The sequence below is a fragment of the Suillus subaureus genome (genome assembly GCF_016647635.1).
Source record: "Suillus subaureus strain MN1 chromosome Unknown BJ212scaffold_9, whole genome shotgun sequence".
Taxonomy (NCBI): Eukaryota; Fungi; Basidiomycota; class Agaricomycetes; order Boletales; family Suillaceae; genus Suillus; species Suillus subaureus.
Genome location: NW_024538565.1, coordinates 500,794 through 518,545, shown reverse-complemented (window position 1 = coordinate 518,545; position 17,752 = coordinate 500,794). Strand labels below are relative to the sequence as shown.

The window sequence follows — 17,752 nt, the reverse complement described above, 5'->3', positions numbered from 1 at the left end:
CGGGATGTTGCCAGATACCTATATAACAGCGTCTAACCGCAGGTGTACATGGCTTGTCGTCTGCATGATGATATATGTGCAAATCAGCACTTCTCCGCAATGTACAGAATGCGACTGGCCATCAAAGTTGTGTGCGCCCCTCTGAGAAAGCTTGATCCGGATAGTACGGATGTATGTGAAATCAGTCATTCTTCGTCATATGTGTGGTCTAGCTATGGGTGATCAGGTATGAATTGTGCATATTATATCGTTTCGCCATTGAACTCTGTTCTGTCAGCACAAATGAACCTATGGCTCTGCTCGAGTAATAGGCTGACTATCCCCACTGTAATCGGTTAGGCCAATGGTGATCAGTTGTCCTCTTCCGTCAAGGGTTACAGACGAGCGTAAGGCTGCTGCCGCGACTTCCTCGGAGAATACTATGTCCGAATTGATGTTTGATTCAGAGTCGCTGTGTCTACGACGAATCACGATCCTGTAGATATAAACTGCAGCCACAAGAAGGTTGCATGTAACGAGTGAAACGGCGAGCTAATTATTTCCAACATGCAGTCAACCAAAAGATGCCTCGACCGATGCGCAATTCATACCTCAAAATCAGTTGCAATCCTCAAGATACTCTTGAAATGCATGAGTTGGCAGACATCTCGGAAAACTGAGACGATCGTCACGATGATACTGGTTGTCAATGCTGCCAGTATCATTATGCGCTCCTTTGCTGGAAGCTTTATGCCCCACAAAAGATACAAGGCGGGTAATACGATGACTGTATCAGAAACGCGGTCCGCTGTTGATATCATCGTGAGTGGTCAGGATGTCGTTCAGATCGGGGGTTTTACTTATCAACTCAAAAATAACTATAGGATGGATCAAATACGCATGTACTTGCCCATTCTTGTCGGGGCGATGGCACCAATCAAGATCGCGGCCATATTGCCAAGCTTTCTGTGCCACTAACGCGCAATACAACACCAGGAACACGAGGGCTATGGCAATGGCCGTTAAACGCAAGGACCTCGCTGACCAGAAAATCCGTGCTACAGAAAAGAGAATACTTTGTCGAACGGCCCTGATTTTATCATATGCTCAGTGAGCAACGCCGATGAAAACGGGAAAATACGCACCAGATAGCTGATGGAAAGGCGAACCCGTACACCCAGAAACATATGACTGCGGACTGGCCGCCATCTATTATGTAAAGATAGGTGTTGACCACACTGGTGAATGAAATCACATTGCTAACCAGTATAGAAGGATTTCCATCCAGCGATTAATGAGGACTTTAACGTCCGTCATCATTGTGATATAACACAAATATAGCAGCTTGCACTCACCACCCCGCATACAAGCGCTGCGACAGCCCACATGTCCTCCACCCAGAACATATGTGTCCGCATACGGTATCCGAGCCGCAGGATAGTAATCAGAACAGCCAAGACCTGAAGGATAGTGCAAACGACTGAAAATCGTTTGAATGGCTAGAATGTCTGTAGGAATTTTCAACTTTACCTCTCGACGCTGTCCGTGACATAGTAGTGTATTGATGTACACTGGACAGTAATACAAGATCCAGCGATTTGGCTCGAGACTTAAATTGAACATAAACCCTGAGGTAACGTTACAAAGCGTGGAAGATCAGGAAGGTCGCGACAGAGCCAAGAAGGGTCTAAGGCAACTTGGCAAAGGTGAATCTATTTAGTCTGATCGATTTTGGGTTAATGCTGTGTTGCTTGACAGGAAGATGATGAAATGATTCCCTTTCTCATGTGTTCTAGGTCGCTCTGCGAGTAAGTAGATTTCTCCCAGCCAATCACGTACGAGCTGTTCGAAAATGTTGAAGATCAACGGCGAAGTCGTGTATGTACTTAGTACGACTATGTGCCAATTCAGGGATGGCCGATTGGAAAACCTGCCAAGCAAAGTATCTGTCGTGAATGCGATACCCGGCCTGTTAGCATGTTATTCAGGAAAAGTACTAACTGGACTTGTTAAGAGGCATTCTGGATGGGTCAGTGATTTTGTCACCGATGATGTGCGTACTGTCGGCCTGGATCTATAAGCGATTCTTGTGACTTCGCCGCACCATTTATGTGATTTCCTATGCCGACTCACCTCCAGTGACTACCAGGTTGTCTTGGAGAGCGACTGGTATGATATTACGCGTAACTTGCCATGTACTACTCCCGTGGCTGGAATAATCGATTGCCACTAGCTCACCTCAGTGTTGTCGACCGTGTCACAATTCAGAGATCGCCGCCGCCACAGCTTGACACTGGCAACTCTACGGGAAAACAGTGGGATACCCTGCTTCGATCACGGGTCATCACACTCTTTCGAATTTTCGGGTCTCGACAAAAGGCAGGCTAAATTCAACATTAGTTACACAGGATTAACAGTCCCCTCGCCTCGGAATGTAGATTGAATCTCTGACTTTCTCTGCTCACCGCTTCCTGACTAGGCATCGCCCAAGTCGACAGTGGTAAAAACACCACCCGTATTGGTTCGCGTCGTGTAATCATTGTCATCAATAGAAACTGGGTCGTCCGCACCCACGAAACCAAATATGCGGTAAAGGAAAGTAACTATGACAAGAAGGTTGCAAACGAGAAGCGACAAGGCTGTCTAGTGCGTTCAACACTCAGATTCAAGTACCCCTAGAAGAAGAAGTTGACTGCACCTCGAAGTCTGTTGCTGTGGCAAGAACGGTCGTGTATTTCGCTATCTGACAGACCCCCCGGAAGATGGATATAATGGTGACGATAATGCTAGAGGAGAATACGGCGAAAATCATCCTTTTCTGTCTTTTTGGCAGTTTGAGACTCCAGAGTAAGCGCAATGGCAGAACAATCAGTATTGTGTCGGATAAGCAATCAGCTTACGAAGTGTGTAAGTTCAGGTCGTGTAAAAACCGCAAGAAAGTCGCACTCATCAGTTCAAACGCGACCATGGGTCGCGTCATAGATACATGCACCCTTCCAGTTGTTTGATACCAAGAGGTGTCGTGCCCATTATTCCACGCTTTTTGTGCAACAAGTCCTGCCCACAAACAGAGGAAGAAACCTGCAAGACCGAGTATCAAGCGACGGAGGTGCTGCGTTGCATACACAATGCGAACGATGGAAAACAAGATGCTTTGCCGGACTGCCCTATTTGCCCTTGAGAATCAATGGTGCAGATTTGGACACGAATACACTCACCATACCATGGAGGAAAAAGCAAATGAGTATACCCATAATGATATAATTCCTTCTTCACCCACTGCAGCCAGGAGTCCAATAATGAGTGGGTGATGTGCACAAGCGGACACCCTTCACCTGCTTCAACGTAAGTCCAGCAAGAAGTCAACACGACTATCCCGCATAGAAATGCGACGCCTGCCCAAGCATCCTCGATCCAGAACCTTCTCAACCAAATACGATAGGCGAGTCTGAAGATCGTCAACACCAGCCCTAAAGCTATGAATGCACTCGAGACGGCTGCAGGTGGGTTAGTGAATTTTATATACCATGCAAAAACTTACCTCTCAGAGTCACGAAGGTCGACCAAGAAATCACCAGCGCCATGTAGGTCAGGATAAATACCAAAGAGGGGGCGTACCCCAAGCAGAAAAGCTGCATTTATCTTGCGAACTCAAAGTTTGCAACCCCGCTTGGTGACAAGGACGTGCCCCTGAATCTGTGGCAGCATGTTGCGTGATGGCAGTAGTGACATTTGTTGACCCTGATTGTGGAAGGCATACAAAAGTTCAACCAGGCTCAAGCTATAGATCTGGTCCAACAAATCTTACAGTCTCCCCAGCCATTGCTGCGGAACGGCTTTCGAGACTGAGTAAGGTACGCTACTGCAACAAAATCCCTGCCACCTTAAAGGCTCATCATTGAAAGTAGTCGCGACTCACATGTATAGCGATATATTTCCGCAAAACGCCACAGGTGCAAGTCCAGACTCTCGAATCGTGTTCGCTTACAGGGAAGCGAGGCTGAAATCGACTCGCTTATTCGGGATCTGCAGTGCAGCCCTCATGAGTAGACATATATAGTGATACAGCCACCCTCTGAAATGAGTCTCCGAAACGAAGGAATGACTGGAGAGTGGCGGCGTAGTGGTTGTTTAGCAAGTCCGAATCAGCCTGCGCCTGGATTAGATCATCCACGTGCGCATTTGGCGATTGGATATCCACGTGGCAGATAATCTCGACTCTCGAGTCACTCGCATCTGCTGCTTTTAAATACTAGAAAAATAGCTCCGCGCTCAACTGCGCTCAACCATACCTTGTTAGATGTCCAACTCCCAACCCGCTACCATCCTTCCTGAGGCGCACGAGCAACTGGTCACGCCGTGGGATGTGCAGGGCTCAGTCTCTGCCGAGGGCAAGCAACTTGCGATCGACTACGACAAGTTGATTGTCCAGTTTGGGACGCGCAGAGTCGATGCAGAACTTCTGGAGCGGTTCGAGAAATTGACAGGGCATAAGCCGCATCCGTTGCTGAGGCGGGGGATGTTTTTCTCGCATCGGTGAGTGCAATGAAGCCGCTCAGCTGATGTCCCGTACAATTCGGTTGATGTCAATGCGCTTTCATAGAGAATTTGACAAGATTTTGGATCGATATGAACAGGGAAAACCATTCTTCTTGTACACGGGACGCGGTCCAAGTAGCGATAGCATGCATCTCGGGCATATGATACCATTCCTCTTTACCAAGTGAGTCATTTGTACATGTCTGTCATTTGGCCTAACGATCTTGGAGATGGTTGCAGGATGTCTTTGATGTCCCGTTGGTCGTCCAACTAACTGGTGAGCATTTCGTCATCTCAATTTGATTACTCACCAATCCAACGAACAGATGACGAGAAATTTTTGTTCAAGCACGAGCTGAAAGCTGAGCAGACGCTACAGTTCTCGAGGAGCAACGCAAAAGACATCATTGCAGTGGGGTTTGATGTCAAGAAGACATTTATCTTCAGCGATTTCGAATACGTTGGTGGGCCATTTTACCGCAACGTCGTCAAAATATCAAGGCAAATATCATACAACCAATCAAAGCTACATTTGGTTTCAACGACTCGTAAGTCTCATTCGTCCTTCATCCAGGATGGTCTGCATATTTTTCAACAGGGATAACATCGGCAAAATCCATTTCTGTGCCGTTCAAGCAGCCCCGTCCTTCTCTAACTCGTTCCCTCACATCTTCGGCGAAGTTTCTAATATCCCATGCCTCATCCCCTGTGCAATAGACCAGGACCCTTACTTCCGACTTACTCGTGATGTCGCGCAGAAACTCAAGTACCCTAAACCATCCCTCATCCACTCCCGTTTCTTCCCCGCTCTTCAAGGACCTCAGACGAAGATGAGCGCATCGGATGCGACCTCGAGCATATTCATGACCGATACCCCGAACCAGATCAAAAATAAGATCAATAAGCATGGTTTCTCTGGTGGTAGAGAGACGGAAGAGGAACACAGGAAACTTGGGGGTGATACGGACGTGGATGTTGCATATCAATATCTGGGCTTCTTCCTGGACGATGACGAAGAAATTGCGAAGATAGGCGAGGTATGTAGCTGCGGTTAATGTTTGCGAATCATGTCACTGATATCCGTGATCAGGATTACAGGGCAGGGCGTCTACTTACGGGGCAATTGAAAGCACGTTGTATTCAAATGTTGCAGGAGTTCGTGAAGGTCTTCCAAGAGGTCAGTGACTTCCCTACGACCTTCAGGATTATGTATTCATCCTTACATATAGCGGAAAGCCAAGATTACGGATGAGGATGTCAACGCATTCATGGATCCAAACAGGAAAATAGACCCTAGTTTCGGCAAGCGATCACAGACATCATGAGGTCATGTAATTGTACGAGGAAGTAGCAAACACATAGTTTTACGTGTACGTAAATGAATCTGCCATTTCGTGTCATGATCGTCGCGACAAATACACCCACTGACTATATTTTAGGTATCTGAGCGCGATCCAGATCCATGCCAACTACGCATTGATAATATTCAGACCGTAAGATCCACTACTTATTCCATTCATCTCTGTGTTGCAGGCCTTGCCGATGGGAATTGTACTAGTGCCAATGCCCTTCGTCCAGTGAAAAGGATACGTCTGAACCTAGTCATACTGCCGTGCAGCAATGACATCCGTCATGCCCTTGCCCCTGTTGAAGGTATTCATGGTTCTTCTGGTCCACAGGGTCATCAACGAATACGCAGAGCTTCTCGTTATATGGCCTTATGAACACCTATGAATGTTGAGTTGGTTCCAGGCTCGTAAGTAAGTGATCCGGCTGACAACACTCGAAAGACCAACTTACGCTGTGTGAGGTGCATGACTACCGATTCCTTGACTTGTTCGAAGTGCTCTGGAAAAAGGTGTGAGTCGAGGATTGTGTTTTCAGTGATATCGAAGTCTTCGCGCCTAGATGAGAGATATCACAACCATGCCTTGGACATACTCAAGATGAAAGCGTTACGCTTTGACCATCAGTGCTTTATAAAAGTTAGAGATACGTGGCGTGAACGCAGGATGTGTATGCTCAAGAGTTGTCGTCAGCATGATGGCGTCGGACACGATCAAGCATCGCCATGGTTTTCTTGAGCGAGCTCTTGAGGTGGCACCCAGACGAGACCAACACAAACACATTTAACACGAGGTTCGAAGCTCACTGCAGAGAGGGGCCCATGCGCCGTTCACAACCGTTTCGCGAGAGAAGCTTGCGGGTAGAAGTGTACCTCAAGTACTGGATGATGCGGTGTGCATCAATTATCATATCCGGGACCTCGCCCGACGCGATTGCAGCAGTTAGCCAGTGCTATTTTTGGGAACCGTTCAATTATTGAAGCTGAAAACAAGACAAGCTGAGAATTATCTTCTAAATGTCGAGAACACTCTTCTCTATTTGCTGTCCACTATTTCGTCAAGTGTTCATGATGAATTCATCCACCTCGTGACTCACCATCAGCCAAAACATGAAGCTCAGAAAGACGTGCAACTTACCCAGACTTTAGCATCATCGATGGTCACCAAACACGGGCCTATCAGTAGTACGAGGGATGATCAGCAAGTATCAATGGCAGAGTATACACACGTAGAAGCGTACCGCTTGCTTGCACCACCGGTTCCTCATCATCCTGATACATTTCTTGCTGTGTTAGTGCCTTCGTTATCCATGCCGTCATCTGCGATGCTTCCGTTACTGCCGCCGTAAGCATCTTAGAAGGAATGGGACAGCTGGCTTGCATCACGCGAAGCAAGCGGATCTACATCATCTCCGGGTCCTGGGAGATAGTCTCATGAGTGGGTGAGCGCGTGGCCTGCCGGCACGCTGGAATTCGCAGCTGCGAGTAACACTAAGGGTGGAGAACTGGCTGCTAGGGTGGTAAGGGTGGTGGCAGAAGGCATGGTGCTGCGGACGGAATACCAAAATTGGTTAGAACAACATAAAACAAGGGTAAAAACACACCTAACGTACCTTGGGGACACTGCAACAGCGAGGCGCTCGATCAAGTCCGCCTTTCTCCCTCGCAAGTTCAAGCCGTGCTCACGGCACGGCGCTTGCAGTTGCTTCACGGTGAAAGTTTTGTTGCAGGGAGTGTTAGTGTCAGTGCATGCACTTCATTAATGACGATGAGTCCGAGTCCTGACCGTGTGGTACCATTGCCTCTGGCGTGCGATGCGCACAGTGTATGGGGATTTCCCTTGGGCGCAATAATTTGTGAGTGTACGTACATAATGAAATATGTAAAAAAACAATATCAAATTCGCCTCGCTGACGGGAAGAGTGAGGACTTTGTATGGGCCCAGGTCCTCCTGCTGGCTTGAGTCAACGAGGGCACTCACCACTTCACGCACGTTCGGGGGTTGAATTACCAGGTCTGGCGATGGTGGGCTATGATGCATGTGATGTCGGACAGCGCAAGGAAGTCCGGGTCGATAACGGCATCGGAGCCAGTACTATTGGATGAGCGTCGATGAGAAGCTGACACGATACACGTAAACCGTGAACTGGTCGACCTGGTGAACGACGAGGGAGGCGGTCCCGGGAGAGCGAACGTTTCGCCTGAGTGTCAAGGGCGGGATTCCCTTCCGAGGAGGCATCATGATCCCTGCTCAGTACTCTACCTTTATTGACGGTACGGGACACATAATTCATTTATATAATATATTGAGTGCAAAAACGATCAGATTAACGTTCTCAGGCCTAACTAACTTCGATTGCGGTGTATGTATCACTAAATAACTTGTTTGTCTGTTTAGTCAAAGGTATACCAACCGCGGGCAGTTGGGAGTACTGGACTATCGGGCACGAACAATTAATAACCGACGTAGGCATACTGAATCAAGCAAGAAAAACCTCGGCAAGCGATCACAGACGCTAGCGCTGTGACTCGGAACTACTGGTGACCCAGTGATACTTGTTGTACAAGTGAAATTCTACGTAAAGAATGTATGCTAGAGTCCTGGGCATTAAAGATATGATGGCGGTAGATATAATAACGAATACGCGCGAGCCTGCCAACCTACGCCATGATCAACATGAACGGGAGTGAGCTTGCCAGACCCTCTTCAACCACGCATTGATACCTTGTAGGCTAAGCAATCCACCGCAAATTCCGTCCATGTCTTTGATGCTGGCTTTGCCATTGGGCATTGCGCTGGTGTCAATGTCTTTCGTCCAGTGAAAAGGCAATGTTTGTATTTGGTCATGTCGCCATGCAGCAATTGCATCCAGCGCGGCCTGCCCCCAGTTGAAAGATGCATGATCTTTATGGTCCGTAGGTCCGTCGACGAAGACACATAGCTTCTCGTTGTGCGGCTGGATAAACCCCTCCCGCACACCATTCCGGATAAGTTCACGGAGGGGGTTGTAGTAGGACAGAACATTGAGTAATATTACGGCTGCAAAGTATGGTTTTGGTTGGCCAACATAACATTGAAGCAATAAAATATGTTTACGTTTGTTGTGAATGTTGAGTTGGTTCCAAGTTATAACTTCAAGAATCTAGGGGCATGATACAGTGAGCGCGAGTTACGTTGAACGAGCGAGCCTCGTGTACTACCTCTTCAAAAGTGCCGTATCCTCCTGGCAACCCCACAAAAGCACCAACACGCTTCGCCATCTCGATCTTGCGCTCGTGCATCGAGTCAACAATAATCTTAATGAAAGAACGAATCACACAGATCGAAATGAAAACAGACGGAAATCAATCAGACAACGTGGTATACCCGTGCGAGCTATTACTTACCGTCTCTATCTATTGAAAGTGCGCGGGTGCGCGTTGGTGAGTCAGGTCTGTATTGTCATCATTGATGGAATCGCGTACATGTCTTCGTCGGTCCTCGTCGAGGACTTCAGCAACAGATTCAGTCTTTGCGACACCATTGCCCTTATCTTTTTCGCCGCCTGCGGCGTGTATGGCATATGGGATAATGCCAGTAACTTGGCCGCCCTCATCTGCGACAGCACCTGAGACAACGCCCATGAGGCCCATGTTACCACCGCCATAGACAAGGGGTCGATTTGCCTCAGCCAGAGCATGGCCCAATGCTGTCAATGACAAAAATACGATGCAAGACACGTGAGAGTAGTCAAGAGATTGAATCAAGAAGACATACATAGCGCAGCTAGCTGGAAGGCATTCTGCTTCCCAAGTGACGCAGCACAATAAACTGCCACAGCCGAAGAATTGGAGGGTGCAACCATGACCGACAGCTCTGGAAGAATTGCTGATTTTCGAGAGGGGGATTGGGGATTGAAAGGATTATGCATGTTCTGCACTTCAACGAGTCTTTAAGTAAATGCACGTACAGCAAACTCGAGGCAAATGGCGTTTCTGCCACGTGTCAGGATGGCAGATTTCAGTTCACAACACTAGGGCCCTCGGCCCTTGTTCGACGTTTTTTTGGTGGGAGATTCTAATACGGGAGCCGATGAGATTGCTGTCACAGTACGCTTGACTGGGCGTGTTCTTGGCGGGCAAGGAGTCGAGCTCAAGAACATCGCTCAATGGTGTGGTATCACAACCCGACTTAGGATGAATCGATGCCAGTTGTGTTGCGACTCGCGATATTTGTAAATCTCGTTGTTTGCAGAATGCTAGGGGTCCAAAAAAATAAAAACATACCGGCAATAAAGTTTCAACTTCCGACAGCCGATCGCGATCTGGATGTAACCTGACGTAATATCAACGACTCAATTTGTGCTAATGCTAATTAACCATATTTGCAACCAAGCCGTCTGGCTACATGACCTAGTTCCTCAATATCAATGAATATTGCTGGTATCAAAAACGAACTTGCGGCAAGTTGATCAGCCATTACCAGCACCTTTGGTATTAACGGACCTTCCGCGAGCAACCGTTGACTGATAGACAGAATGTCGCGGAGGTACGCGGCCACGTTTAGAGGGTTCCAATGTGCCTTTGACCTCTCGATCATCGTCATTCCTTTTCGTCGCATGATCATGACACCTCCCATCTATTATTATCCAGGATCTTCTTAGTGAAGATGCGTCCCTAGAGTGTTGGATGAGGTTGTATTTCATTTGACGGCTTTGCTGTCGTGATCATCCCACTCCGACGTTGACGTGTCTGTCTTATTCTCATTGTCTCATTACGAGGAGTGCGCACATCATCGTTTTTTCCCAAGAACAGATTTTGCCAACAAGAAATTTGATACATTCGAGCCCAAGTAGCGGGAAGCTGGTTGCCAGTTGTGACATCTACATACTACGTGGACACCGGAGACGGTAAGAAAAATATGCATAATAAATCTGAGACACTGACTGTGGTTGACATCGATAATATGTTATTGATAGTGGTCGACGTCGCACTGCCACACTTCTGAGTCTCCTACCTGTGGGTGACCAATTTTTGCAGGTCCTCGTACCCGTAATTTGCACCACCCAACCCACGATTCGCCGTGGGTGCTGCCCGGCGGGCCTCGCCCGTGTCATACCCTTGATCATCGGCTATCTGAGTCTTGACGGCGTGGGCACTATAGACCACGAGGCAAGCCAGAACTCGTTAGTACGAAGCTGTCGTAACTAGCGCCGGGCACCGCAAAGTCGAAGTTTCGTAGGAGATCACCGAACCACAATTACCGCTGTTAATTTCAACGTTGATTCTATCCATATCCGAGAGCTAGTCGCACAGCTTCGAGGTTGTCAGCTGGCTCGAGGTGAACACGTTGAAAACATGAAATCCCGCAGTAGCCCATGATGATCCTAGCAGAGCCTAATGGCGTTACTATGGTTAAGCACTGCAGGTTGACTAGTCAATGACATATAGAGGTAATCAAAAGGCAAACCATCCATCTCCGAGATGATATCTCGCGACCTCTTGCAGAAAATCAAGGCATATCGCTATATTTCTTTCGGCAGAGGGCCTAAGGGAGTCTGGCATGAGGGTTCTATACTTCTGCAATTCACGCCGAACCCTCCTCGCACTTTCTCCTCCTGAAGTTGCATTCTACAAGCAGGGGGACAATGCTTTGTCCTATCGGGTCTTCGTAGAAATCCACGAGTGCCCAACCCCTGATCCGCGGTCCCCTATTTACGTCACTCTCTCCTTGTTCATCGAACTGATCGAGGATCCATTTGCCGACTCGAGCATTGACGCCTTCAAATCCAATTCCCCACTGCGGCCATCCGAGGCCGCGGGCCATTGTCGGAGGGAACGCCAATGGGACTGACAATGCAGAAAGGAATGTTATCGATAAGGTCAGGGAAGAAGAATCACAGGAATCAACAAGGATATTGGTTGAGAGAGCAACTTTCTCGGGGATAGAAAGGAAGGTGGGGATTGCATACCTGTGGTGATAGTCAGGCTCATAATTAGCTAGATGATCCGAGGATCTTCATACATACCAGTCGTGAGTCCGGACCAGGACATCTTGACAGTTCCAAGTAAAACCGAGCCTGTCATTATCAGGCCAGATGGTCGGATGGATCCCGATAGCCGCGTTGTCCCAGTCGTAACCATTTCCGCCGAAACGACTGAACATTACGACCTTGCCTCTTACTTCACCCAGGGTTGGTATTCTATTTTCTAAATACCACATGTCCAAACCCCCTGGCGAGGCAACAATCTCTTGACGTACAAGCCGGCTAAAACGTTGCGTATCAGAATCTTCCTGCTTGATTGACATAACTATGGTTTCGCGCGAGCTTGAGGGTGTTGTAAGGAACGTGTGTACCGATGATAAGATTTCCGCAAACAGGGCGCGTTCCGGATATATTCCGTGGTATGAAATGAGGTGGGAATCGACAATTGCCAAGCGTATGTCGAGAACTCGAATGCCAGAGTGAAGTTGTCTCTCGAGAGGGGTGCCTGGCGATTGACACTGGGCAATAGGCCATCCATAAAAAGCCATTCTATCATCCTCGTCATAGTAGTATTTCACTCGCACATAGAAGTCGAGACATACGTATCATGGGTTCCTGATATGTGTGGTCAGGTAAGCACAGTGAATACGAACAGCAGTTTCACCTGGAAGCATCAAAGAGGATAGAGGGACAGCATCAGGGATGAGAGACAAGAAACAGGATGTATCTCGTCGAGGGAAAATAAGCAAACAATGATGTTTGCGAGACAACTAGAATTATATGGATTCAGGCAAGCCAGTGTTGTCTACGCTATTATCTCACCTTATTGCGATAGACTACCCATTCTGAATCTGCTGGGACTTTGACAAGCTTCCACCTCGCTGTAGCGTCGACATCGAGACGCATAGTAACAGACACAGGGCTTGTAGGACTCGCCTCATATTCCTTCGTCGCACTATCCCATGTATGTCGAGATACCTTGAGAAGAGAGCACTTTTGGGAAAATGATATGCTCTTGGAATGGGCTCGGACGAGGAGAACGTGGTCTTGCTGTGCCGCGCCTCTGAGGGTACAATATAAATCGTCCTGTGTCTGGTTTGAGATGGTGAGGTGCATATGCGTTAGTGGAGAGCACGAACTGACTGTCCGTTGAACTTGGCACCGTACAACGCTTACTCCCAGTGCTGTGTAGATAGCACCTCACGTGATCTGCAACATGCAGACGCGACCCTTTGGAACGTAGAAAAGGCGTGACAGAGGCGTGAAAAATGTACAAATATGGAATGCCTTTTTGGACGATGGGGTGTGTGAGGCTTGATTTACAAAAAAAAATTGAGCTTTTGCATGGATAAAAAGTTTAACTTATGAGGCATCCAGCGTGTTTTATATTTTGAGACTTAACTGCAACAGTTAGACATGTCATCAAGAATGAAATGGATAATTTAAGAATAGAAAACACTCAGACGAGCCCGTAATGCCGCCTAAGTTAAACTGTTCATTCATGCAAAAGCTCTGAAATTTTTTTAAATCAAGGTTCATAGCATCAGAAAGGTTGCTTCCGCTGCAGTGTCAGGGACTCGGAAGCTGGCAGGCTACCCGGATCTTGATTGAAGGAGCACAACTCAGTTGGCAACTTCTCAAGAAAAGAATTTGATATTATATGGATATAAATATCGGGCCTTTGATATAACTTTCTCGAGTAGCACTATCAAAAGATTTCTAGCTTGCTTTCAGCGTACTTGATTAGGGTTGTTGTGATTTTCGCCTGTCTCTCTCTTCGGACGCCTCTCGCCATTTCTTACCCTTATAAAGGACAGCTAGTGTCAGGATTTCCATTACCATCACAATGACACCCCAGAGGGTGTATAAATAACCATCGCTAATGGCGACCTGACAAAAAGTTCAAACAATTGCATATAATTCAGCAAAAAAAATTTGAACACACCTGAATCGGAATAGCCACCTCTGTGGCAACGAACGCAAAGGTACATCGAAATGTGCTACTTGTGGCAACAACCGTCGACGAACGACCTGGGTTAGCATCCACAATGTATGCCAGCGTGCTTGCGTAGATCCATCTAGATACACGTCAGCTAAGGTCTTGCAGATCGTATATAAACGTACGTCGAGAGGAACCCAGAGAGACAGAGCATAATACAGATTGCCACGACATGAACGTGCCTTTCGCAAACCCATGCATATCCAATTATAGCCGGTGGAAAAAACCACATGGCGGGCCGAGTGCTGGCCAATCGCATCTGGATTGTTGTGTTAAGATGCTTGTCGTACAGGTATATGAATATCATCAACCTCGGCGTAGCCTTGGCCTCCATTCTCTTGCTTCAACCTGGCGAATGTTCGGTCAGACCAACGGCCGCCAAGTAAGGACCCGCATATAGAACCTTCGACGCCAGTCAGTCATCGTCAATCCAACAAATAAGGACCTACCTATTCCATACGAGAGTAGAACTAGACCAATCTGGAGAGCGTCATAGCCGTAGTATTCGGATAACGTTCTCGAACAGGTATATAAAATACTGTAGCTGAAAGCGAATATCCAGCCTAGACATATACATGGCTCGTCAGGTCAGTATCGATTCGAACAACACTTACCAGAAGCAAATAATATTGTGAGATTATTTAAGCGTGTAAGAATCTTCAGAAGTGGAGGGAAGGGATTGACGTCTGCGAGCGACACGTTGACATCTTTCATACATGAAGCAGGTGCAATGGTGGGGCTATTCGCCTCGACGTTAAGATCCTCCATTTGCAGCGGAGAAGTTATGCTTTCTAGTGCAGGTTGTGCGAGCTTGTCAGTGGCAGAAAAAGCATGACTGGATTTGTCCAAGTGTTGCAGTTGCAGCTCCCCTTCCTTTGCTCTCATCTGCAGGACATTCTGATACGTCAGACTACGTTCCTTCCTGAACGTATCTTTGAATAGGAGAACCAGGGCAAGGAGAACAACTCCGGCGCAAATAGTCATGAACCAGAAGATTGAGCGCCAACCCAAACCCTGTGTCAGCACACCACCGAATACTGGGCCCAACGCCGGCCCCAGGAGCGGAGCAGAATAATATATGCCCATTTTAGTGCCCTCGCTCATGGGGTTCGTAGATATCTGCTAGTGTGGCTGCGGCAATTGACAAGAGCGCACTCGAGCTGATTATTGTAAGTAGTAACTCAGAGATTCGGTATAAATTCCTTACCCAACAGCTTGAAGAGCTCTCATTCCAATCACCAGACCAATGGTGTTGGACACGGCGACAATAGCAGAGGCAACTATGAATAATGCTACAGATGATACATAGACAAACTTGAAAGAATATCAACAGTTTATTGTTATGAGACAGAGTGCTCGACGAACCTTGCGTCCTTTTATTTCGCTGATGGCGCTCCATAGAAGCCCAGGGACTCCCTGAATAAGAATAAAGACCGATAACGTCCAGCTTATTTCCGATGTAGATGCCCGTAGGTCACTCTGAATATGGGCATTTGCAGCTGGGCGCAACTTATTTCAGTCTTCTGATCATTTGGGGAGGGAACAGTCATACGGTTCTGTATGTTGACAGCTAAGCCTGCGATCATGGAACCAGCTGAAACAATTATTAGAATGGTAGTCTACGGTCAACATGTCAGCCTTCTTTCAGAATGTAAGTGAGTGCTACTTACCTTGCGCGCATTGCCCCATCTGAAAGGATCATCTTCCACAACAGCGTGTTCAATGCCTGTCTTGATTTCGTCACAGAAGGCGGTAACTGGGCACCTAACTTCAACTGCGACGCGAGGAGTTTGTACATGTCGGGTACATTCCTCAGAGACCATGACATGAAAAGGGTGCAGGGTAAGCTGGGGGTCTGGCAAGTAACACCGACAGATACGTCAAACGCAAGGTTTTATATGAATCAAGTGAGGGGTCGGCGCTCAGGCCTCGACCTCAGGGAAGAAATGGCGGCGTGTGCTAATGATGGATGAGAGTGCACGCTGATGGGTTGACCGGTGGTGCTGGGGCACATGGGATCGGTTCGGCATGAAAAGTGAAGACGCTGAAACTATCCATGGCAACGGATCGTGTGCGTGTAGTGCATGTTTCGTCGGCCATAACTCGTACCGGTGGTGGGGCTAATTGTATCAACCAACTCGGTACAGTGCAGAATCTAAAAGTTTAGTCGCTTCAGGCAAACTTCGATTCCGAAGCATGGAGAAAAAGTTATATTTAGGCTTATGAAGAATAATTGCAGATCACGCGCCGCACAACCGCATCGGGAAACAGGCCAAGCGCGCGTCTATGATACCAGCTGAACGTTGAGCTTGAGTAAGTACAAGTCCTTATCACACTAAAACGGCAGTGAACACGATATGTCAGCAAAGATATTGATACACAAATGGGTAAGTTGAGCAATAGAGAAGATTTAGTCGTGAGGGCGGCGTTTGCTATGCAGATGGATTTCGCGTATGTGACGAACAAGACAATCTCTCCTCATGAGCTTGCCACATCCATTCCAGGAGCAGTAAACACGACGATACGAGGATCCTCCAACATGCTTGCGCATATGAACGACGAGGGTGTCAGCAGACACGACACCATTGCAGGGATCAGTTGCCTGTGACCACCTGCAACGATCTCGTGGCATTAATGTCGACACACCGGCCGGTATATCCAACATAAGATGGAAGGTGGGATCAGCCGGGGGCATCGAGATAGCCTGTCGGGTGACGAGGTGCAAGGATCGCGGGGTGCAAGGATCCGCAAGAGCTGGCTCTCGAGTGGTCTGCAACGCCTTTGGGCTGTGGGGTTCCTAAATGTGAATAAGGTCGCAGCACAGCGAGGACAAGTGCTGATCACTCACAGCAGAACGGCCGTAGCGGCTATAGCTTGTATCAGAAGTTCTTCCATGCCTAGTGATTTGACGCCGTCAGATAGGGTAGCTTACAAAAAATACCATTATACACTGGCGCAGTTATAATTCGACGGAAGCGTGTTGGAGACATGAGAGCAGTGGCAATTTCGAAGTTCGCGCTAAAAATAAGAACTTGTAAGAACAGCAACAGGCCACATAAGAACCACCGACTAGTTTAGAATTTGCTTTGTTTCATTTGATTTATTAAGAGGGTGCTCAGCATCATCAGTCGAGTGGGAGAAACCCGATGGTTCTCTAGGACATGCTGATGTGGAAGTGGTCAGTAGTTGGCCGCACATGTTTGCAGTCAGATAAGGAATATAGAAAGTATGGAGGCTGTAATTTATATGCGAAGATGGCACTGTTACTGGAGAAGTACTATCAGGCGTTAGCCTGCCAAACTAAGAAGTGGGTCGCAAAGTTCCAATCGTCAAAACCTTCTAGATCATGGCGCAGGATTCCGTATTGAGATCGGTGAATGGAGATTAATAGGCGTATAAATGAGGGTAGTTATGACACAATCGATGGAAATTCTGGTCCAGAAACTGGTTGAAAATGGCAGTAACCAGTGATAGGGTGAAGTTGCGCTTGAGCAGGAGAGTTTGAGACGTTTAAAAACCATCGTTGGTCCATGGAAGCGGTAGGAGAGTACTCGAAAAGGCGCAATATCCGGTTAGAAGGATTTTGAAGAGTAAAACGCCATTCGGACAATGATATATGATAGTTCGTGTGGGGTCGATAGGCCATTGAGAAAACGTGGTGGACAACATTCAACACAATCTAGATAAGCTTCCCTTATTCGCGGCGTTTTAAGCGGGAAATGAGTATGATACAACTCACTACGATCACTGATTGGACAGGTACACAGGGGTTGGCCCTTCGTGGTAACACGTTGTCCTGGATGGGGAGCCAGTTGCCAGGATGGAATGAACTGTACGACTATTCGTTGAGGCCATCCTTCCGATGGCCACCAGACTTTTAAATGTTGAAGGCAAAGCCTGCTAGATGCTGTGTCAGCAGCACAG

General features: G+C 47.6%; 9 protein-coding genes across 9 annotated transcripts; 2 read left to right on the top strand and 7 right to left on the bottom strand.

Annotated features, from left to right (window-relative positions):
• Positions 1-450: 450 nt before the first annotated feature.
• Positions 451-1,786, bottom strand: BJ212DRAFT_1057380 (uncharacterized protein). The gene is made up of 6 exons (XM_041328952.1): positions 1,510-1,786; positions 1,335-1,459; positions 1,244-1,280; positions 1,125-1,188; positions 591-1,069; positions 451-531 (listed from the first exon to the last, which is right to left on the bottom strand). Exons 1-5 carry the CDS (start codon positions 1,529-1,531, stop codon positions 772-774), a joined length of 546 nt encoding a protein of 181 aa, XP_041195180.1. The 5' UTR covers positions 1,532-1,786; the 3' UTR covers positions 451-531; positions 591-771.
• On the top strand, positions 1,734-2,305 carry BJ212DRAFT_1342129 (uncharacterized protein). The gene is made up of 3 exons (XM_041335172.1): positions 1,734-1,787; positions 1,841-2,059; positions 2,119-2,305. Exon 2 carries the CDS (start codon positions 1,877-1,879, stop codon positions 2,057-2,059), a length of 183 nt encoding a protein of 60 aa, XP_041195179.1. The 5' UTR covers positions 1,734-1,787; positions 1,841-1,876; the 3' UTR covers positions 2,119-2,305.
• Positions 2,303-3,474, bottom strand: BJ212DRAFT_1554743 (uncharacterized protein; the record flags this gene model as incomplete). Its single annotated transcript, XM_041341938.1, has 5 exons — positions 2,303-2,622; positions 2,678-2,874; positions 2,926-3,146; positions 3,198-3,258; positions 3,306-3,474. Coding segments are annotated over 5 exons (816 nt in total), but the record flags the coding sequence as incomplete, so codon positions are not given.
• Positions 3,475-4,279: 805 nt separating this feature from the next.
• Positions 4,280-5,843, top strand: BJ212DRAFT_1478881 (tryptophanyl-tRNA synthetase; the record flags this gene model as incomplete). Its single annotated transcript, XM_041339776.1, has 8 exons — positions 4,280-4,515; positions 4,583-4,702; positions 4,749-4,795; positions 4,845-4,982; positions 5,045-5,066; positions 5,117-5,555; positions 5,609-5,695; positions 5,748-5,843. 8 exons carry the CDS (start codon positions 4,280-4,282, stop codon positions 5,841-5,843), a joined length of 1,185 nt encoding a protein of 394 aa, XP_041195177.1.
• Positions 5,844-6,116: 273 nt separating this feature from the next.
• On the bottom strand, positions 6,117-8,102 carry BJ212DRAFT_1298092 (uncharacterized protein; the record flags this gene model as incomplete). The annotated part of the gene is made up of 8 exons (XM_041332654.1): positions 6,117-6,235; positions 6,319-6,422; positions 6,671-6,816; positions 7,002-7,039; positions 7,105-7,235; positions 7,477-7,568; positions 7,734-7,893; positions 7,960-8,102. 8 exons carry the CDS (start codon positions 8,100-8,102, stop codon positions 6,117-6,119), a joined length of 933 nt encoding a protein of 310 aa, XP_041195176.1.
• A 433-nt stretch (positions 8,103-8,535) lies between these two features.
• BJ212DRAFT_1267185 (uncharacterized protein) lies at positions 8,536-9,708 on the bottom strand (the record flags this gene model as incomplete). The annotated part of the gene is made up of 6 exons (XM_041330639.1): positions 8,536-8,903; positions 8,961-9,006; positions 9,065-9,160; positions 9,251-9,259; positions 9,329-9,552; positions 9,621-9,708. 6 exons carry the CDS (start codon positions 9,706-9,708, stop codon positions 8,536-8,538), a joined length of 831 nt encoding a protein of 276 aa, XP_041195175.1.
• A 1,721-nt stretch (positions 9,709-11,429) lies between these two features.
• BJ212DRAFT_1267774 (PLC-like phosphodiesterase) lies at positions 11,430-12,735 on the bottom strand (the record flags this gene model as incomplete). The annotated part of the gene is made up of 4 exons (XM_041330679.1): positions 11,430-11,814; positions 11,872-12,386; positions 12,483-12,599; positions 12,652-12,735. The coding sequence occupies 4 exons, from the start codon at positions 12,733-12,735 to the stop codon at positions 11,430-11,432; spliced, it is 1,101 nt and encodes a 366-aa protein (XP_041195174.1).
• Positions 12,736-13,572: 837 nt separating this feature from the next.
• BJ212DRAFT_1446039 (MFS general substrate transporter) lies at positions 13,573-15,651 on the bottom strand (the record flags this gene model as incomplete). The annotated part of the gene is made up of 11 exons (XM_041338181.1): positions 13,573-13,719; positions 13,775-13,907; positions 13,954-14,087; positions 14,140-14,231; positions 14,278-14,391; positions 14,443-14,927; positions 14,974-14,988; positions 15,036-15,142; positions 15,194-15,327; positions 15,381-15,447; positions 15,499-15,651. 11 exons carry the CDS (start codon positions 15,649-15,651, stop codon positions 13,573-13,575), a joined length of 1,581 nt encoding a protein of 526 aa, XP_041195173.1.
• A 446-nt stretch (positions 15,652-16,097) lies between these two features.
• On the bottom strand, positions 16,098-17,131 carry BJ212DRAFT_1057046 (uncharacterized protein). The gene is made up of 4 exons (XM_041328950.1): positions 16,899-17,131; positions 16,778-16,846; positions 16,677-16,725; positions 16,098-16,625 (listed from the first exon to the last, which is right to left on the bottom strand). Exons 1-4 carry the CDS (start codon positions 17,024-17,026, stop codon positions 16,239-16,241), a joined length of 633 nt encoding a protein of 210 aa, XP_041195172.1. The 5' UTR covers positions 17,027-17,131; the 3' UTR covers positions 16,098-16,238.
• Positions 17,132-17,752: the final 621 nt, after the last annotated feature.